This window comes from Coffea eugenioides, chromosome 2 (assembly GCF_003713205.1).
Source record: "Coffea eugenioides isolate CCC68of chromosome 2, Ceug_1.0, whole genome shotgun sequence".
Lineage (NCBI taxonomy): Eukaryota > Viridiplantae > Streptophyta > Magnoliopsida > Gentianales > Rubiaceae > Coffea > Coffea eugenioides.
The window spans coordinates 34,884,760-34,905,043 of record NC_040036.1 but is presented as its reverse complement, the minus strand read 5'-3'; the positions used below and the strand labels follow the sequence as shown (position 1 = coordinate 34,905,043).

The 20,284-nt window shown below is 36.7% G+C and overlaps 3 protein-coding genes across 4 annotated transcripts; 2 read left to right on the top strand and 1 right to left on the bottom strand.

Annotated features, from left to right (window-relative positions):
- The first annotated feature begins 316 nt into the window (after positions 1-316).
- Positions 317-8,664, top strand: LOC113761612 (glutamine--fructose-6-phosphate aminotransferase [isomerizing] 2). The gene is made up of 11 exons (XM_027304681.1): positions 317-667; positions 1,177-1,349; positions 2,580-2,688; positions 4,284-4,429; positions 5,531-5,695; positions 5,887-6,247; positions 6,331-6,581; positions 6,683-6,797; positions 6,926-7,181; positions 7,257-7,425; positions 8,078-8,664. Exons 1-11 carry the CDS (start codon positions 418-420, stop codon positions 8,159-8,161), a joined length of 2,079 nt encoding a protein of 692 aa, XP_027160482.1. The 5' UTR covers positions 317-417; the 3' UTR covers positions 8,162-8,664.
- A 2,937-nt stretch (positions 8,665-11,601) lies between these two features.
- On the bottom strand, positions 11,602-12,676 carry LOC113763791 (trihelix transcription factor ASIL2-like). 2 transcript variants are annotated; one of them, XR_003467397.1, is made up of 3 exons: positions 12,242-12,676; positions 11,936-12,121; positions 11,602-11,847 (listed from the first exon to the last, which is right to left on the bottom strand). XR_003467397.1 is itself a non-coding variant. In XM_027307723.1 (2 exons), the coding sequence occupies exons 1-2, from the start codon at positions 12,630-12,632 to the stop codon at positions 12,060-12,062; spliced, it is 453 nt and encodes a 150-aa protein (XP_027163524.1). In that variant the 5' UTR covers positions 12,633-12,676; the 3' UTR covers positions 11,602-12,059. The 2 variants fall into 2 exon arrangements, 1 of the variants encoding a protein (XP_027163524.1); XM_027307723.1 differs by having other exon boundaries at positions 11,602-12,121.
- Positions 12,677-13,590: 914 nt separating this feature from the next.
- On the top strand, positions 13,591-18,117 carry LOC113759585 (putative disease resistance RPP13-like protein 1). Its single transcript, XM_027302162.1, has 3 exons — positions 13,591-17,336; positions 17,631-17,698; positions 17,921-18,117. The coding sequence occupies exons 1-2, from the start codon at positions 13,615-13,617 to the stop codon at positions 17,668-17,670; spliced, it is 3,762 nt and encodes a 1,253-aa protein (XP_027157963.1). The 5' UTR covers positions 13,591-13,614; the 3' UTR covers positions 17,671-17,698; positions 17,921-18,117.
- The last annotated feature ends 2,167 nt before the right edge of the window (positions 18,118-20,284 follow it).

Genomic DNA, 20,284 nt, shown 5'->3' with positions numbered 1-20,284 from the left:
GCAAATTGTATAAACACACCAACCAAGTATATATTAGTATTGGTTTTCACAATAATGCAAAAAAATCACTAGTGCCAACCAAATATATATATACACATATATATATATATATATATTAGTGTTAGTTTCACAATAATGCAAACTGTATAAACACGTAAACTAATACTACGCCGTAATCTAAAAAGTTTCCTTAGACTGTGTAATAGAAAGAAGTAACTATAGAAGGAAATTTCCGCTCTCCCGTCCCCTTACTATGTATGTCCCCACCCAGAGCCAGAGGAGGCTGCTGTATTTATATTGCCGATATTCAACTGCAATTCAACTGCTCTCTCTTCTTCTTCATTGGACTGTACCCAAAAAGAAAAAAAGGCAGATCACGGAAGAGCAAGGGAGATACTGCGGAAAAAGGGGAAGAAAATGTGTGGGATTTTTGCGTACTTGAATTATAACGTCAACAGAGAACGCCGTTACATCTTGGAAGTGTTGTTTAATGGCCTGCGCCGTCTGGAGTACAGAGGCTATGATTCCTCCGGTATCTCCATTGATTCTTCTTCATTCAAAACTCCGGCAGGCTCCGGTTCGAACTCGAATTCCAATGTTGCCCCTCCTCCTCTTGTCTTCCGGAAAGAAGGGAAGATTGAATCTCTCGTCAAATCCGTTTACCAAGGTGTGATGGGTTTTCTGATAGAATGTTATCTGTTTTTTCTGAAAAAATGAGAAAGTTTTATGTATTTACTTTTTTTTAGCTGTAATATTTGGTGATCTTGTGTCTTTTAAGCATTGATCTGGGAAGGTTGTACTAGTTTTATTTCAAAATTTTTGACTTTTTAACTAAATTGATCAGTAATTTCGTAGATTTTTTGTAAACTAAGAAAATGGAAGTAAAAATATTGAAAAGGAAATTTAGAATTGCTGATGTGTTTTACTTGTTGGGCTTAAAGTTTAGAGCAATAAGTTTTACATGGAGATCATGGGTTTTTTCTTTCCCTTCAATATTTTGTTTATTTTTTTTTTGATGATTTTCTTTTATTCATTTTTACCTGCAAATTTATGTTTTCAGTATTCATTTTCTTGACCAGTACATTGCTCGGGATTTAGGCCGGATTGATTAGTATTTTTTTTTCCCTAAATGTAGAGAAGAATTATGTTAGATGAGTTTGATTTTTGTGATTGCAGAGGTTGCTGAGACAGAGTTAAATTTGGAAGAACCATTTGCTATTCATGCTGGCATTGCACACACTCGATGGGCTACGCATGGTGAGCCAGCTCCAAGAAATAGTCACCCTCAGAGCTCTGGTGCTGGAAATGATTTTCTTGTTGTCCACAATGGCATTATCACGAATTATGAGGTTTCTCATTTCCCTAAATTTCTATTCACTCATGTTCACTGCACAGTTAGTTGTTTGATTGTTTCAAATTAGTGCAGTTTCATGAAAAAGATGCCTGCTTTTGCTCTCTTGGCTGATGTTTTATCATGAGTACCTTTAATTTTTGGATTAAAGAGTCATTTCTCACACGTCCTGAAGCTGCTTTTCTTCTGCACTGTTATCATTAGTGATAATGGTAGGTTCGTCCAACGAAATGACAGTTGTAATGTGAAATCTAAATATTGGAGTTCAAAAAGTGAAACAAAGTAATATTTTTAAATTAGCATATATATTAAGTTCATGAAATATGAAATAGGCTTCTTTGTTGAGGATTTTTCCCATTACCGCAATTTGTCATTGAGGGCCTGCAATCATGTAGTTAGTTAATAGAGTTAGTAATCGTTATTGTACACTTTATAGTTGCAAGGTCAATAAGCGTCTTTGAGTGGTTATAAATTTCTCATCTTTAATCCGTTTAGACTGATATGAGTGTGAGTTCTTTCACTCTCATGCATTGAACGTGAATATTACATGATTGATAGCCACAGCAGACATATGATGCTTTTGGTAGCTCAGTGTAGACTGGTGGATGGTAAAAGAAGTCAAAGTAGTGAGAGGATGGAGTACACTCTATAAGAATACAGAAAAGATATCAGTCCAATAAATTGTTTGAAACAAAGGCATTGGAGATTTTCAGAAGTTAGATTTCTTGAGAAATTGTAGAGTTTTTCACTAGAAGTTTCTAGATGTGTCTATGCTTGTGTTATTAGCAGCTGAATTTGTATTGCTCTATTAATGTCTAAAAGTGGCATGTCAACTTCCCGCATGTAAAGGAACCATTTTGCACTCCAATAATCCCTTGATTCATTGTCTTTATGCTGGCAGCCTCTGCTTTCTATGGGCTTGCATTTTCTTTGTTCGGTTATGGTGTGATTTTATTGCTAGTGACATAGAGTATACAAAATGAACTTTGCGCTGTTTCTGAAGATATGAGATTGTAGTTGTTCAAATTATTTTAACATTTTACTCCTTTGATAACTTTGTGATATGCTGCAATAAATCATTTTTGTCATCCTTGCTTTCACCTTTAAAATGTCTTTGAAGCATTCCCTTTCATATATTTCTAGGAAAGAATAGATGTAGAGTCTTGTCTGTACCTTTTATTTATAAGTTTAGTCTCCGATCTTCATTGAAGAAGCTCCTTGTTTGCAGGTACTAAAAGAGACCTTAGTTCGACATGGGTTCACCTTTGAATCTGATACAGATACGGAAGTCATTCCAAAGCTTGCTAAATTTGTTTTCGACAAAGCAAATGAAGAAGGTAAGGTCTCCTTGATGAATGCGAATAATTTGCACCATGTAGTTCCTCTTCTATTCTATTGGTTATCTTTTTTGTCCTGTTTTATTTTTATTTACGATTTAGTCTTCTTGGCTATGCTCGTAAATGTCTTTGACTTTTTTCATTTTGTCCTGTTTTATTTTCCTTTGACTCGACCTTTCAGCATCATGCTAGTAAATGTCTTGTGGTTGTTGATGTCAACTTTGGTCAAGATGCTGCATTCAATTCCATGTACATCTGTCAGTCTTAAGGAATATTGGTTTGGGGAAGCCATGCTTTCTTTGTTTCTCTACATTTTCTTCCCTTTTGGCGCAGTTTATGGACACAAATGTGGAATTAGTCTTTTACTCTTTTTATTGTAAGCAAATTATTTGAAGACTGATCTAGGTAGTTAAATTTGTTGCCATTGAGTTTTTGGTCATTTCTGAAAATTTATACAATTGATACATGTTGTTTGTATTATGGCTTTACTAATGGAAAATCTAATGCTTCATCAAGTTAGCTAGAGATGTTGAGAAATGTTTGGTGAACTTTCTATGACTTTTAAGTAGCTGGTTGTTTGCACCTGATAAGGATTGAGTTGGTAGGTGATACGAAGTAAAATCTGAAGAGCTCTGCTGCTGAATAGTGTAGTGAAAAGAATGAGGTCATGGGGAACTTTTAGTTTTTATTTTTTTTGCCTATGAAAGATCACGAGATTTCATTTACTCCACTACTTAATGATTATCTTAACCCCTATGAGAAACTAACATGCAGTCAAGTGATGTAGCTGTTAAATTATTACACCATACCATATTATTGGTTTTCTATGTTACACCTGTTATGTGATTGATTGAATATGTTCCCACACATGTTATGTGGGTTATTTCTTGTTTGCTTGGTCTGCAGGTGCTATGTTTCAGATAATGGACAAAAAGAGAGAAGCTGAACTACACCACATGTCTTTACCACTTTGGTTGATTTTGATAGGCGACATGCAGAATCTAAATTAAATAAGATTTGACACTACATTGTTGTATCTGGCTGTTAGTACCATGAGAGAATTTTTTAAATAAGTTAGCTGAAAAGACATTAGAAAAAGGAAAAAATGTAAATGCTAAATTTTGAGTATCTGCAGCTGATCCCTTTTTGTGGTTGTTGTCCCTCTTCAAATTCTTGGTTAGGTTATTTGGTTTTATGTCAAGGGGGAATTTGCAAACTGATAATTTAGATTTAGATCATGAGTGAATTGTTTGATAGAGGCTACGTAATCTGACGTCATATGGTGCGTCAGTTCATTTGGTCAGATTCTTGCCCTGGATGGTATACCTCTGTATTTGGACATCTGTTCCTCGTCGCTTTCCCTGTTGGAACTTGCCCTGAGTTTGCATTTCATTTTTTTTCTTCATGCATTTAAAATTGATTTTTACTATGAGAGTTTGACAGATAATATCATAAGTGTGTTGACTTACATCTTTTGCCAAACTTTTGTTGTCTTTTTTTGGTAAAGAAACTGGACACGTTGATTTTAGCTTTATTTCTCTAAAGCATATTTATGTAACCTGTAATGTAATCATTATTTGAATGTTTTGCTTCAGGTGATCAAAGTGTGACTTTCAGTCAAGTTGTGCTCGAAGTGATGCGGCATTTGGAAGGAGCTTATGCTCTTATATTCAAAAGTCGACATTATCCAAATGAATTAATTGCTTGTAAACGTGGTAGTCCATTGCTCCTTGGTGTAAAAGTAAGTATATGTATTTTGGATTTTGACGAGTAAATTTTGATCCTGCACAGTGTGCTTGGTGAACTATTTGTTGATAAATCTTTGTTCTGTTAATATCGTCTTGGAGTTCACAATTTTACGCAACAAAAACTTATGTATACAACTTTTAGGACAATGAATATCAGTTACCTGATCTGATATTATTAATTCATTTGAAATGTGAGATGAAGTTATCCTGTTAATCTTTTCTTACTGTCTTCAAGCAGCAAAGCAGTATTACTGTTTTCTTTTTCTTCTTCTTTCTTTTCAAGGTCTTGGACGCAAATGAAATGGAACTCTTCAAATAAATTCAATGGACTGCTAGTTTTGGGTCATCATTTGAATTGCCATATTAGATTGGAAGTTCAAGTAATCATTATGTGTTAGACAGCAAATAATATGTCAATAGTTATAGGAAAGCACATATTACCTATTTTTCTAGGAAAGATGCTGTAAGAGAACTGGAAACACTTTAGAGTTCATCTTTATGTTGGTGATAAAAGGTGAGAAATTGTTATTGATTACAGTGATGTGTTATATTTCTCCTTGATTTTCCTTGGCCCCCAATATATAGTCCCTGTATATTCCTTAACCATTTACTGCTCATTGAACTCTTGCTTGATTAATCTTCATTTTCTTCTCTAGCAGATAACAAGGTTATGATAAGCTCACATTCTGCTTTTTACTTCTAAATTTTCGGTCTTTAAATTCCTTGGCCTCTTAATATTTCTTTCCCAAATTTGTCTGATTGTTCCAACCAATATAAAAACACTAGAGGACTTACCCTAGAGATAATTATTGTCTGCACAAAGTGAAGATCTGTTGCCATTTCACACACTTGCTGAGTTTGTCTACTTTAGCACTACTAAATGAGACATATCTATTCCCAATCATGCACTTTATCCACAAAATGAATTTGTAAAAATACATAAAACAGTTTGCCTTGACATTAGGTGCTCCATGGGGATGACAGAGGGAAATTGGAAAAATAAAAAGGAGATACAGATATTTAAACATGATTTTGTTGCCCTATTCTTCTCCATGTTGATGACCTGTTTTTTTTGTGAATGAATTTGCAAGCAGGACCTTGAAGATGAGGGCAGCATCGGAGCATCATTTAATGATGCAAAATTTCTTTCAAACAATCAGCAACCCCGGGAATTGTTTTTTGCAAGTGATGCAAATGCACTTGTTGAACACACAAAAAAGGTTTTGGTAATCGAGGATGGGGATGTTATTCATCTAAAGGTATGTTATTCTTCAGTAGTTAAATTGATTTCCCAGTTTAGTATATGTATATGTATATTTTGATATTAACTTTTTGGGAAATTTTGATGGATGGTTTTCACATGCATAGATAATGGTGTTATGCACATATGGCATTTCTTCATGACATGCAATATTTGTATTGTATGACCATTGTGACTTTCACTATTCAGGATGGAGGTGTGTCTATTTTTAAGTTTGACCATGCCAAGGGTAGATGTGGTGGCACTCTTGCTAGGCCTGCTTCTGTTGAGTGTGCATTATCTGTTCTTGAAATGGAGGTTGAGCAAATAAATAAGGGGAAGTATAAGCATTACATGCAGAAAGAGATTCATGAGCAACCAGAATCTTTAACTACGACAATGAGAGGGAGGCTAATACGTGGAGGGGCATGCAAATCCAAGACTGTGCTTTTAGGTGGACTGAAAGATCATCTAAAGACTATCAGGAGAAGCAGAAGGATTGTCTTTGTGGGCTGCGGCACAAGTTATAATGCAGCTTTAGCGTCAAGACCTATTGTGGAAGAACTTTCTGGTACTAATTGTTAGCTGTTGCTATACTGTATGGATGATGACATCTGGTAAACTGATTCTTTCACTGATTTCTCCTGTATACAGGTGTTCCGGTTACGATGGAGGTTGCTAGTGATTTAGTGGATAGGCAGGGGCCAATATACAGGGAAGACACAGCTGTTTTTGTCAGTCAGTCTGGTGAAACTGCTGATACTTTACAGGCATTAGATTATGCTTTAGAAAATGGTGCATTGTGCGTTGGAATCACAAACACTGTAGGAAGTGCGCTTGCTAGGAAAACCCACTGCGGTGTGCATATTAATGCTGGTTGTGAAATAGGTGTGGCGAGCACTAAGGCAAGTGATTGGCACTTTGTGTTTGGCTTTATTTCCTTCTATTCTTTTTTCTTTTGGTTTTACTATTATGTGACTTGTTATGTTGTTGCCTTGATCAACAGGCATACACCAGTCAAATTGTAGTTATGGCAATGTTGGCCCTTGCTGTTGGAGGAGACATGATTTCAAATGAAGCAAGGAGAGAAGCAATAATAGATGGTCTATTAGACTTGCCGAGTATGCGTCTTGCTTGTTTCTTGCATTGCAGCTACATTCTTTAGTTTTTCTGCCTACAAATGTGTGCTTTCTAGTATTTATTTTTTGAGGTATCTAATTCTATTATATTATGCTTTTGAAAACGGTAGGCAAAGTGAAAGAGGTTCTCAAGCTGGATGAGGAAATGAAAGATCTTGCTGAGCTGCTCATTAATGAACAATCACTTCTTGTATTTGGAAGAGGATATAATTATGCAACAGCTCTAGAAGGCGCCTTGAAGGTAAAGGAGGTTGCTCTTATGCATAGTGAGGGAATTCTTGCAGGTGAAATGAAACACGGACCTTTAGCTTTAGTGGATCACAACCTTCCAATTGTTGTGATTGCTACTCGTGATGCTTGTTTCAGGTTAGTTGAATGTTTTGATAAACTAGTGGTTTTGTGTTTAGTATATCTGTTTCATAAACATCTCTTTTGCTGCAGCAAACAACAATCAGTCATTCAGCAACTTCATGCTAGGAAAGGTCGACTAATAGTTATGTGCACGAAAGGAGATTCTGCATCTGTATCAGTTGGTGGATCTTGTCGAGTAATTGAAGTTCCTCATGTTGAGGACTGTCTCCAGCCTGTACTTAATGTAATTCCATTGCAGGTAAATTGCCCACTTTTATTGGGAACCTTTTCTTGTGTTAACTATTCATTGAGTTGGATGAAGGATGATTTTGGCAGTATGGATCTTCTTTAATCTGGGAACCTAAATGCTGCTATTTTTAGGAACTTTTAGGTACCAAATTGTTAAACTATTTAATAATGATTTCAACTCTCAGAGCAGCTTGAATATTAAGCCCAAGAACCATGAAAAGTCTGCAAGCTCTGCAAGTCTTTGATTTTTATTTGTCTGGGTAAAGTAGACCATATGATCAACAGGAACTATGTTAATTTTATCCGTGCCCTAAGGTAACTGTCTTACAAAGGGAATTCAATCTCAAAGATTCTAAGGGAGCCAATAGTTGCACTCTTCTATATTTTACTGCAACACTTTAGGTTGAGTATTGTTTTTGATTGAGCGAGTGTATATACAATTGGTTATGTTGTGCAGTTGAACCTTTGATTTCCTCGTTTTGTTTTTGTCATCTTTGGAAAGAGCTATGACACATCTTGATAACTATTTGGCTTATAGTACAGGCTGTAAAATTTCTTTTATTTTGTTGGTAGACCTTCTCAAGAATTGCGGTTTTGTTTCTCATTGCTATAAAAGCTGATACTTCTGCAGATAATAATCTTTCCCTGCTCTTTCCCTGCAGTTGTTGGCCTACCATCTAACTGTTCTACGAGGTCACAATGTTGACCAGCCCCGAAATCTTGCAAAGAGTGTGACAACCCAATAGGAAAGCAGCTTAGAAAATTCCGTGGGCATCTGAATTCTTAAGCTTCATGATCAGACCGGCTGATCCAGACTTTATTCTCATCTTGGCTGACCCTGTCTCTTGCATATACCTTTTCTCCTTTCTTTATTGCTGGACAGTGCGGTCTATGGCGTCTCATTTCTTTTGCACAGATGATTTGACTTGCTGTTAGGAAAGCCCCATGTACTCTCCTTGTATGATGCAGCAAAGATAGTTTGTCTACTAGAAGTTCCTTTTCCATTCCCCAGGGAAGAAGAACTTTTTAATTTAACTTTGTTCGGAGTCCTTGGTTTTAGTTTGTGTGGATGGTAGGTGCAAACCGGGTTGTAAAATCTCAACTTTCTATGTAAAATATCTTGAGAAGCTTAGCAAGTTTTACATGTTTTTTTGATCATTCGTGAAAGACTTGATGATCAAGGTGGAGATAATGCTCGTGTGATTGTATAGTTTCAAGTCCACAAGTAATGCTGCTTGTTCGTTGCCCATTTGTGCTATCATCTTTGAAGGGTCCTCCTGCGCAGCTCATTAGTTTGCCTCTTTTGCTGTGCACTAAAAATGGAGGCGTTTACTGATGGCAACTGCGTGTGGTTTGAATGCTACATGAAGTCAACTTTCCCTTTCAGGTCATCGGAAAGTAGTGTTCACCTACAATAGCACGAGCCACTGTGATTTTTAGATGGTGTAGAATGGAGCTTTATGCTTACAAAATGACTTTTAGATGCTTGGCTATTTACTGCTTGGTTAGAAACTCTTAAAGAGTCTAGAATTTTGAGTCCACTAGGGATTGGTTTGTACCTAAGTGATTATTCGAACAAAAAAACTTAGCCCACAATTTTTTTGATCCCAATCAAATTGGTTGAGTTATTTTGAGAAGATAAATTTGCAGCAAAATTTCTAAAACTCGTTTGCAATATTAGCACAATAAAAAATGATTTATCAGGCCAAACAAACATTATGTGGGATTCATAAAGGTTAACACATATTACATGCACGCATCGACCGCACAAGTTATTTCAACGACATGAACTCAATGTAAAAGATAATTCTAATTCTTTTTTTTGTCCTATGTATTTTTTTATTTTAATAAAACCAGCAAACACATCACAGTCATATAATTTTCATCTTGACAGTTGTTGCATTCATTTATAGATGTCCTGCTAATTATTGCATTCATTTATAGATGTGAAGTGGAGCCTCAAACAGCAAATTGACAAGTATAGCCAATTAAGCTCTATCGAGAAACTATTAGTGAATCGTTTACACATATTGTATTATTTTTTTAAAGGGATAATTTCAGAAACCTCCCCTGAGGTTGTATGAAATATCACCTAGCTCTCCTGAACTTTTCAAAATCTCACTTAACACCCTTGAAGTGATAGTAGGGTCATATGCTAATATCAAAGGTGATGAATTGTCAATAATACCCTCATATTTAAATTTTCTAAACTTGTTTTTCTTTCTCTAAATGTCAATGAAATATAGGATTTAATCAATGAAATATTCAGCGCATTTGGAGAAAAATAGTTGCATGTTCTTTGTTTCCTTTTTTTTTTTTGTGTTTCACAACTTTATTTATTTATTTATTTATTTGTTCCTATTCATGTAGAGCGCAAGAGAAATAAAGTAACTAAAACTCCGAACTGCAGTTTTTCAAATTCTGAGTTTTTTATAATAAAATTTTCATATTTCATGCCCATAAAAAAAGTCCGTTTATTTTGAGTAAATTCTCTATATGATATTGAAGTTGAATTTCATCTATTGCTGAGTTTTTTTGGCTCAAATGCATGATTTTTACATGCTAATTGCCTTCAATGCTATGGAGGGTTTTATTTATAGAAATGGTTTAAAAAATATATGCTTTTACTGTCTCTCTCTACCAAGGTTTGTAAAATCGGGATCCTACGTAGGATCGATTTTAGTTTCACAGAATCGGATCGTATGATCGTAAGATTCCACCAAAAGTTTCTAAATTTACTAAATTAATGAATTTCAGATTTATATACCATTTTGTACATTCTAAAAGATATCAAATAAATAAGTTACTCATAAATATATAGTATTTTTTACTTGCTGTCTGATAAGTAATAAATATATAGCATTTTTCTTTTCACAATTATAGCCATTGCAAAGTAATACTATGAGAAAAGCCAGGCTAAATGTTGATTTGAGCTGAAAATTTAGAAGAAATTAGATTTTTCAAACTTGTTAACAAAAAGTTCAAAAGCATACGTCCACGGCAGCCCATCTTTCTGGTCTAAATAGGAAAATTTGGGCAATTAATGCACCTTTCTAGCTTAAGAACAAAAATAAAGGCCAGGAAATCATAAGTTCGAGTGACACCCAATATTTTTCGACTGAAGGAATGAACTTCTTGGACACAAAGCCACCTTACAACCCTGTCTAAGAAGAAGAAAAAGTTATCTGCTGAAATAAAGTTCTCAAGATATCAGAAACTCAATCTTGCATGAAATGCTTAGCTATTGCAATCAATAGTAAGCAAACAATAATCTATGTGAGCTGAAGCACTCTTGTAACAATGAAGGTTGGTTGGTTGGAGTTGCAGCGGTGGAGAAGAAGTGAAAACTGAAAAATGAAGGTTGAAATGAAGAATAAAGAAACGAGTCAACGACAGATGACTGAGCAGAGGAGAAGAATATGAGCTTTTTTGACTTTTTGAGGCAAAAATTGTTAAAAAATTGCAATTAAAAGCTGCAATTCTTTGATAAATTACAAACCTACCACAAATATTTTCATTTACTTGCAAAATGGAGTCTCGTATTTCACAAATTTGCAAAAAATTGTAGGATCGTACGATCCTACCGATCCTATGTAGATTAATACAATTTGCGACTCTGAATACGATCCGAATCGATTTTGGTTATCCGGATCATAGGATCGTACGATCCTAATAACATAAAATCTTATCAATTTTCATCCCCTCACTTTTAAGATGGTTCCAATTTAGTACTTTTTTTCCTTGGTTTGTAAAATGTTCATTTTTCTATAGCCTAAGGGTAGTAAAGGCACTAAAATAATCTCTCTCCTCAAACATGAATTTTTTAATATTACTTTTGGTTAGAAGGGTGACAATGTTACCAAAATGTCAATTCGAGGGGTGCTAAGTGAGATTTTGAAAACATCAAGGAAGCTAAGTGATATTTCATGAATCCTCAAGGGAGGTTTCCGAAATTATCCCTTTTTTAAAACATTCACACACGTTGTAACCTTCCAGAAATTATTGAAGGCAAGTATCCAATGGATGATTCATGAATAGTGTCTCAATAAGCAAACATTTTCTTGTAACCAATATCTACAACCAATAAATCACCACCGCTTCAATAGCTTCATCATCTATCAATCTTGGCCACTTTATTAAAGTTGCATATAATAATAACAAGGGTTAAGGTATAGCCATCATACAGAAAAGCCCCATGTGATTTCATATCATACATGTCGGTACCCCATGGTTTGAATTATTCTGAAAAGTCGACGAAAATCGTCAAATGTACGGCGTTTGTATTAAACGCACCGGAAAGGTGCGTGTTTCTTGCGAAAAATAGATTTCTATCACAGACTTTCACCTGATATGCCTATTTTACCCTTCATCTACCAAATTGCTAGTTGACCCAAAACCAAACATACACCAAAATAGCAGAAACACAAGCCATCTGTGCCAAGAAAACAAAACCAGATCAAAATCAGATTGAATAACGAGATACTAATAGGGATGATAGAGCTGCGGCGAAGGCTTCTTACATGGAGTCCTTGCCCTCTCTTTCTTTCCCTGTCCACCCATTACTCCAAAGCCTTCAATAAGCTCCGAAGTCCCATTATTTCTTTCACGATCTCGGCGACTGTAGAGTCCGTGATTGAAAAGCAACTAACGGCCAGGGAGAGAAGGCAACTGAGGAACGAGAGGAGAGAGAGCAAGCCCGCTTACAACTGGAGAGAAGAGGTGGAGGAGAGGCTCGTCAAGAAACCCAAGAAACTCTAGGCTGAAACTAGTCATGTAACATTGCCAGCATTACTTGAGACAATATGCAAATGCACAGATAAACTTACCACCAGATGGTGAATTGCGCTTAGATCGCTTAAGCTTTTTGAGCTGGACCAGGGATTCCATAAAAAGCTTCATCCTTTGAATCTCCAAATCCTTGGCAAACTGCATTCTCTGCTTCTCCAACTCAACCATTTGCCTCTGTTTCGCCTCCTCTACTCTCTCATATATGTCTGCAAATCCCCCTATCGTCTCCGCCAACTTCCTATACCCTTTTGCCGCCACCTTCCCCGCGGCCCTCCTCCTCTTTTTCCTCCTCATCCCACCCGACCCCAGTCCAACCGCGGCAGCACTTGACGTATCAGACTCTTCCTCATCCTCATCCTCCTCCGCCACCGCCGTAGCAGCTGCTGCCATCGCCGAGAAGTTCCTTCGGAAAACCGCCTCCTCTCCCATCGCCACGCTTCTTGGACCGAAGAGCTCAATCTTGATAACCTCGCTTTGTTGGGTCCACAATGGTGGAGTCTCGGGTCAAGACACTGCTGACCGCCTGGCCCATGCCCTTGCCCGAAATTACTTCTGCAATTTTCGCTTATATCATTAGGTATTTTCGTCTTTTCACTCAGCTTTGTCTGTTATAACGATTTTCGTTGATTTTTCAGAATAATTCAAATCATGGGATACCGACGCGTATGATATAAAATCACAGGGGACTTTTCTGTATGATAGTTATATAGGGCTTTTATGTTGTTAACCCTAATAACAATGAATGATTAGTCAATTGCACGTCAACAAATAGATCGAATTGCATCTCCTTCGATAATTCACCAAAGCTAACAGTTAACCTTTCTGAAAGGATGACCCAAGCATTGCAGGTCACTACGAAAATGAAGGATGGAGATCAGATGAAAGAGAGCAATAAAGAGACCGGTAGTTTTCTTTTGCTTTTCATCCTCATAAAACACCAATGATTACCTATGCATTTGTTTGTGAAACATACAAGGAATCGAAATAAAATGGGTGGATTCTTGGGAAATGAATAGTAGGTAAAAATTTCACTCATGAAACTAATTATAACTTCTATGTCCACATCCAAACAGATAAAGTAGTTACTGTTCCACAACCATTTTGAATTATTAGTCCAAACACAGCCTGTAGTTTCCTATCTTTCAATCTTATCTCCCCTTTCAAGTTTTCAGACTTTTTGCTTGTTGCTTACCTACACAATATAATCTGGAGAAAAAAAAAAGAATAGTGAAAAATGGCACTGATAGAAGTCTTTCTTGGTGCAATCATCAAGGTGATATTTGACAAGCTTGCTTCTGTGGATTTGAAGAAATTTGCACACTCAGAAGGCTTAGATACTGAGCTGAAACGATGGATCCAAGTGCTATCCCTGATTCAGGCAGTGCTTGATGATGCAGAGGACAAGCAGAATATGAGGATTGCTGTGAAGCAGTGGCTAGATGATCTTCAGGATTTGGCGTATGATATGGATGATGTGATCGACGAATTCTCCACTGAAGCTTGTCGAAGAAAGTTGATGGAAGCTCATGGCTCTACTAGCAAGGTAAGAAAGGTTAAAATCCCTTCCTGTTGTACAAATTTTTCTGTTAAAGATTATAAGTTCAACAGAAAAATGGCTCCCAAGGTGGATGAAATAACTAGAAGATTGGAGAGCATGAAAGAACAAATCAAAATCCTCCATTTGGCAGAGACTGTAGCAAAGAGGCCGAACAAAACTAGGGATAGATTGCCATCAACTTCCTTGGTGGAGTCTTATGTTTATGGTCGAGAGAATGACAAAGAAGAGCTGCTGAAATTGCTCCTTTCAAATGAATCGAGCGATGATCAAGTGGCTGTGATACCAATTGTTGGCATGGGAGGGGTTGGTAAAACAACTCTTGCTCAAATGGTGTACAATGATGACAGAGTCAACGAATTTTTCGATTCCAAGGCTTGGGCTTGTGTTTCAGATGATTTTGACATTGTTGGGGTAACAAAGACAATCCTTAAAGCAATCACACGAGGTGTCTGTGATTATGAGGATCTGAATATGGTTCAAGTGAAACTGAGTGAGGCCTTGACCAGGAAGAGGTTTCTAATTGTTTTAGATGATGTTTGGAATGAAAAATACGAGGACTGGGACATCCTGCGCCGCCCATGTCTAGTTGGTTCATCTGGGAGCAAGATAATTGTCACCACTCGGCATCATAGGGTGGCATCAGTAATGTCTTCCACTGCTGGATATAGTCTGAAGGAGTTGACAGATGATGAAAGCTTATGGTTACTGGCAAGACATGCACTAGGAAGGACAAATTTTGACAGGCACCCCAATCTAGAAGGCATTGGTAGGAGTATTGTAAGGAAATGTAAGAACTTGCCCTTGGCCGTGAAGACTCTTGGAGGGCTGTTGCGTGCTAGATCGATCCCAGATGAATGGACGGATATACTGAACAGTGAGATATGGGAAATAAAAGAGGATCAAAGTGATATTCTTCCAGCACTAAGATTAAGCTATTATCATCTTCCTGCCCATCTAAAACCGTGCTTTGCTTACTGCTCCATATTTCCCAAGGACTATGAGTTTGACAAATATGAGCTTGTATTGCTCTGGATGGCAGAGGGTTTTCTCGAGGAATCAAAAGCAAGTGATCTTATGGAGGACACAGGGGACAATTATTTTAAGGAGCTACTAATGAGGTCCTTCTTCCAGCAGTCAAGTTCCGCTAGTTCACGTTTTGTGATGCATGACCTTATTAACGATCTAGCTAGATATGTTGCTGGAGATTTTTGTTCCAGACTGACAGACGACTTGGAAGAGAACATCAAATGCACGATTCTTGACAAGGTTAGGTACACATCATTCACAAGTTCAATGTATGGAGCTTCACAAAAGTTTAAAACACTTCAGAAAGCAAAACATTTGCGGAGTTTCCTACCCGTTTCTGGCAAGTATGACGGCGACTTTTACATCGCTAAAAAAGTCATAACAGAACTTTTGCTGGAATTGCGATACCCAAGGGTGCTATCATTCAGTGGATATTCTATCTCTGATCTACCAAATTCCATTGGTGAATTAATACATCTAAGGTACCTGAATTTGTCTGGTACTTCGTTGAAAGTGTTGCCTGAATCATTGAGTAATCTTTGCAATTTACAAGCACTACGTTTGCACGACTGCTGGGGGCTGATTAACTTACCGGTGGGTATTAGAAAATTAATTAACCTGCGCCATCTTGAAAATTTCAATACTAGTCAATTGCATGAGATGCCTTCAGGGATTGATCAGTTGACGAGCTTGCAGACACTATCCAAAGTGGTTGTGAGCAAAAATGGTGGGTTCAGGCTGAATGACTTGGGGAACTTGTCCTTACTGGCAGGGTCACTCACCATTTTGGAGTTGCAAAATGTTACGAATGTTCAAGAAGCACGGGATGCCAATTTGAAGAACAAGAGGGACCTTGATAACATAGTATTGGCATGGAATAGTGAATATGATGGTTCTCTGAGTAAAGTTCTTCAACTAGATTTGCTTGAGGCACTACGACCACACACAAACCTAACGAGTCTTGAAATTGAGTTCTATAAGGGAGACAAATTCTCTTCCTGGGTGGGGGATTCTTCATTTACTAAATTAGAAGAAGTAAGCCTCAGAGGTTGTACACACTGCAAGTGTTTACCATCACTCGGGCAATTGCCTGCGCTCAAGGATTTGAGCATTCAAACCATGCTTGAGGTGAAGGCAGTAGGTACGGAGCTATGTGGCAAAGATTGCTCTTGGGAATTTTCCTTTCCATTGCTTGAAAGTCTAACATTTGATGACATGCCAGAATGGGAGGAATGGACTTGCTTAAGTTCAGCAGGAGAGAACGAATGCCACTTCCCTCTGCTCCAAAAGCTCTGTATAAGTAGATGCCCAAAGTTGAAAAGCATTCCTGTTTTGCAGCTTCCTTCACTCTCTGAACTAAAGTTGCAAAAGTGCTCGGTGGGAATTGCAAAATGTTTATACAATTTGACCTCATTAAACAATTTGGATTTTCGGCAGATTATAGGGCTTGCATCCCTCGAGGATGTGTTCATGCAGTTCCCATCAGGCCTTGAAGATATCACATTACGTGAGTGCCATCAACTGAAGAATTTGTGGGGCTCAAGTAATACTGTAAACCTTGTGCAGCTAAAATCTTTAGTTGTTTCAGAATGTTCACAGCTTTCATCCTTGGAGGAGCTTGCTGTTTTACCCATGCTTAAATATCTTAAGATAGAAAGTTGCAGTGCTCTCCTGTCTTTGCCTACATTATCTGGTCTTAACATATTGCGAATAAGCAGTTGCTCAGCCCTCAGTTGCTTGCCAATGGACAAGTTGCTCCTCCCTCAGCTTAGGAATCTTGGGATCAGACATTGCCAGAAACTGAACCTTACTCCGGAGATTGTCATAGAGGACACTAGCACATCGATTGAGAGTCTGGAAATCGTTGGCTGCCCATGTCTGAATTTGAGAATAATGCTTGGTTCAGTCTACAGTTTTGCAAGTCTCCGGTTTTTGGATATTAGGGATTGTGATTATGATCTGGATCAATTGCCCACTCCAAGTTTGGAACGTCTTTCCTTGTGCAGATGCAAAAATGTTAGTTACTTGCCCGGTGGTTTGGGACGACTAAGATCTCTGTTGTTGTATTCTTGTTCAAGTCCTTTGTTATTTCCACAAGGAGATTTTCCTCCCACTCTGAAGTTTCTTGACATAGAGGCAGGAGAAAACTTACAGCTGAAGCCCCTGTCAGAATGGGGACTCAACAGACTCACGTTTCTTGAAAGGTTCTACATCCGTGGTGGATATCCAGGGCTGGAATCATTTTCTGGTAGTGGTGATGATGGATTGGCTTTGCTTCCTCCAACTCTTAGGTCCGTCGCCATTGGTGACTTGCCAAATCTGAAATCGCTCTCCACGTTCTTGCGAGGTCTTACAGCTCTTCGATATCTGCATATCTTTAACTGCGCCGAGCTTGGATCCCTCCCAAAGGAATCGCTGCGTAATCCGCTTCAAACTCTAGTAATTAATAAATGCCCACTTCTTGAGAAAAGGTGTTTGATGGATAGAGGAGACTACTGGCCCATGATTGAAGACATTCCCTGTGTGGAAGTACGCAGTGATGGCATCAGGTACGCAGAGATTTAGATTTCTTACTGATTTTCAATTAAAATTATTGTCCAAAATTTTATTTGTTGGCTCCAACAAATTTCTTGAATGGAAAAGAAGTGTCGAAATTCAAATAGAGGAATCATATTACTTTTATGTGTCATGTGAAATTTATATTAGTAATTTCCTCCTTTAAAGCCCAGTAAATAATTTTTCTCACTTTTAACTAGCTTGAGAAGAAACTCAGATGTCAATCGTGCTTTGCTTACCATGTTAAATTGATTCTTTGACCTTTCAGCCTGTGTCTTTTTATGCAGATCGGGTTCGATGCACTTTTTTTCTTATCATTCTGATTAAGCTGTGTGCACTCTTTTCACTTAAGATGGTAAGGTAATATTTTCGTGTTCTATGATTTCTTTGCATTAGCTTATCGAGTTGATATTTTTATTGCATTACCTTATTGGGAGGGCACTTAGTTTATAGTTCGAATCCTGTACCAGTCAATTGGGATAGGAAAGGTGTGGTGGAAGGATTAAAAAAAAAGTGTCATTAAAAGCTGATAAGTGACGAGTGATATCCTGAACTTGGGTTTATTTTTCTTTTTCAGGTAAAATATTTGTTGGCACGTTGACGTAGGCTCAACTCGCTTGGCAAGTCTATGCGCCTAGAATGTAGAGGAAACTAATCACGGGATCTTTGTGCCCCATCTTGTTCTTGTGTTTTACTAAGTCCCTACAGTTCCTGCCTTGATGATATTGTAAGTCTCTTTGTTGGGCATTATTCTGATTTGTTGAGATTGTAGAAATTGACAGTGTATAAAAGATCAATCATATTAACTATTCCACTTTACTTGATCAAAATTTGTACTTCTAAAAGCCATAAAACGCCAAGAAATGATATGCATAATTGCCTCTATAAAATCAATGTGAGAAAGTCTCCAACAAATTGAACATAATTGCCCTAAACTCCACAAGAATTATAAATTGAAATACCTTGACATTAGCAATAATACTTAAGTAAACTCATTATACAAGTCCTGTTGACATGCTGGTTTTTTATGGTAATGTATAATGATTTGAGAAAATACTAATGAACAATACATGATAATACAATATAGCTAACATGAATATTAAGTTATTAACAGTAACGGTAATCTATAAGTAGACACATACAGAAGGTTTATACGTGTCTATATATTATCACATGTTTATCTTTTTAGTTTTTACAACAGGTTTACATATGTGTGTATACATACATACATACATATCTCTATATGTATGTATGTGTATGTATGTATGTATGTGTTTATACAAATATATAAACACATGTTTCTTTCTTTCTTTTCCTATTTTTTTTTTATTTTTTTCCTTTTCTGAACTTGGACCAGTCCAACAAAAACAACCCAAGAGTTTGCTATAATCCCTCAGCCCAAGTAACTAATTAAATGATCCAATTAATTGAAAGCATCAACAACTGATGAATTTAATCTTCATCAGGTCATTGTCATCATCACTCCGACTGGTTTTTAAAAATTCAATGGTTAAAATTGTGTCACGCCATCTCATTAAGTGGTATGGCACAATTTAGATCACTGAATTTTTGAAAATCGAATTTACCCAAATTTTGATTCACCAGTAGTGGTACGGCTTCAACTCGTTTCCCAACTCACAAGTTGGATGATTAAACACAACTATTAATTATTTGTCTTTTAATTTTGTACAAACGGTCTGTCTCCAAGAGAAATTGCGTGCCATGAAATTCCATTTCTCCAAACAAATAATTCTAGAAATTATAAAGTCCTAAAGGATGTTATCAATTAAGTGGAAACCAATATTTAGAGATACAAAATCTACACCATTCCATGTCTAGACATTGGGCTTTTAAGGAAAGAATTAAACCCTGAAAAGCTAATATCGTAGAAATATTCTTAACAAAAGTTCATAGTCTTGCGTGGTTATAGCCGAAAGGATGTTGAATTCTTGTCCCCTTTTATGGCTCGTCTGTTGATCTCCTCTCCATCCCAATACTCTTGCACACAAGCTCCCTGTATTTGGTTTTGGAGTTTTGTAGAAAGAAATGAAAAACCAGAGCATACAACAAATTGAATGAGCTATAGTCAATCAAAAGTTTTATTTTGAAGATGCACATATTAAGAGAAAATAAAAAGCATTGCGACATTAAAAGATGAAGAAGAAAAGGGACAAAACAGAAAGAAAGAAGAAAAAAAAAATGAGAATGAAACTTAAAAGATAAAACTCATACGATTGCAGGGGCAAATTTGTGGCAAAATGGCAAAATGGATTAGAAGTGGCAAAATGGATTCATATCCACCAATCCATCCATATAAACTAACCTTAAATGGATTTGGATGATCCATATAAATTCAATGGTTTTAAATGGATAATCATTTAAATCCAATTATGTTGGTGGATTTAAATGGATTATCCATATCATCCATATACATCTACTTAACTTAAAAAATAGAAAACATACATAGTGATTGCAAATATTTATAAAAAAGTGGGATAGAATCTTATGGGACCATCTATTTTTTTTTTCATAACTTCCTCATATGTCAAATTAATTTTGTGGGACCACCTATTCTTTCCTTCATAACTTTCTCATATGCCAAGTAGCTAATAACATTAATTGCATTTTATTTGCTTCTAGTTCCTAGACTTCTTCCATCCTTTTCGAAATTATATTTTAGTCTCTACTCTTGTTTTTTTTAATTAAACTCTCATGTAGTAATGATTGCAAACATTTACATTCTTAAGTAAAGAAAAAGCGAGAATGCATCATGCAGTGTCAACATAATTTTTTATTTTTTTAATTATTTTATTTATAAAAAGATTTTTTCTAACGATTGTCCCCGCAACATTGGTTAAGATACGTAAATGACACCTTCTCTTTTTTTTTTTAATAAGTGGAAGGTTTTGAATCCAAATCCTCATACTTACAATCCCTCTCC

Coding starts and splice junctions, on each gene's coding strand:
- LOC113761612 (XM_027304681.1), top strand. CDS start 418: ATGTGTGGGATTTTTGCGTACTTGAATTATAACGTCAACAGAGAACGC. Junction 6,248..6,330: donor TATTGTGGAAGAACTTTCTG/GTACTAATTGTT, acceptor TCCTGTATACAG/GTGTTCCGGTTACGATGGAG. Junction 7,182..7,256: donor ACTCGTGATGCTTGTTTCAG/GTTAGTTGAATG, acceptor CTTTTGCTGCAG/CAAACAACAATCAGTCATTC.
- LOC113763791 (XM_027307723.1), bottom strand. CDS start 12,632: ATGGGAGAGGAGGCGGTTTTCCGAAGGAACTTCTCGGCGATGGCAGCA. Junction 12,122..12,241: donor GCGCAATTCACCATCTGGTG/GTAAGTTTATCT, acceptor TCTTCTCTCCAG/TTGTAAGCGGGCTTGCTCTC.
- LOC113759585 (XM_027302162.1), top strand. CDS start 13,615: ATGAGGATTGCTGTGAAGCAGTGGCTAGATGATCTTCAGGATTTGGCG. Junction 17,337..17,630: donor GTACGCAGTGATGGCATCAG/GTACGCAGAGAT, acceptor CTTTTTATGCAG/ATCGGGTTCGATGCACTTTT.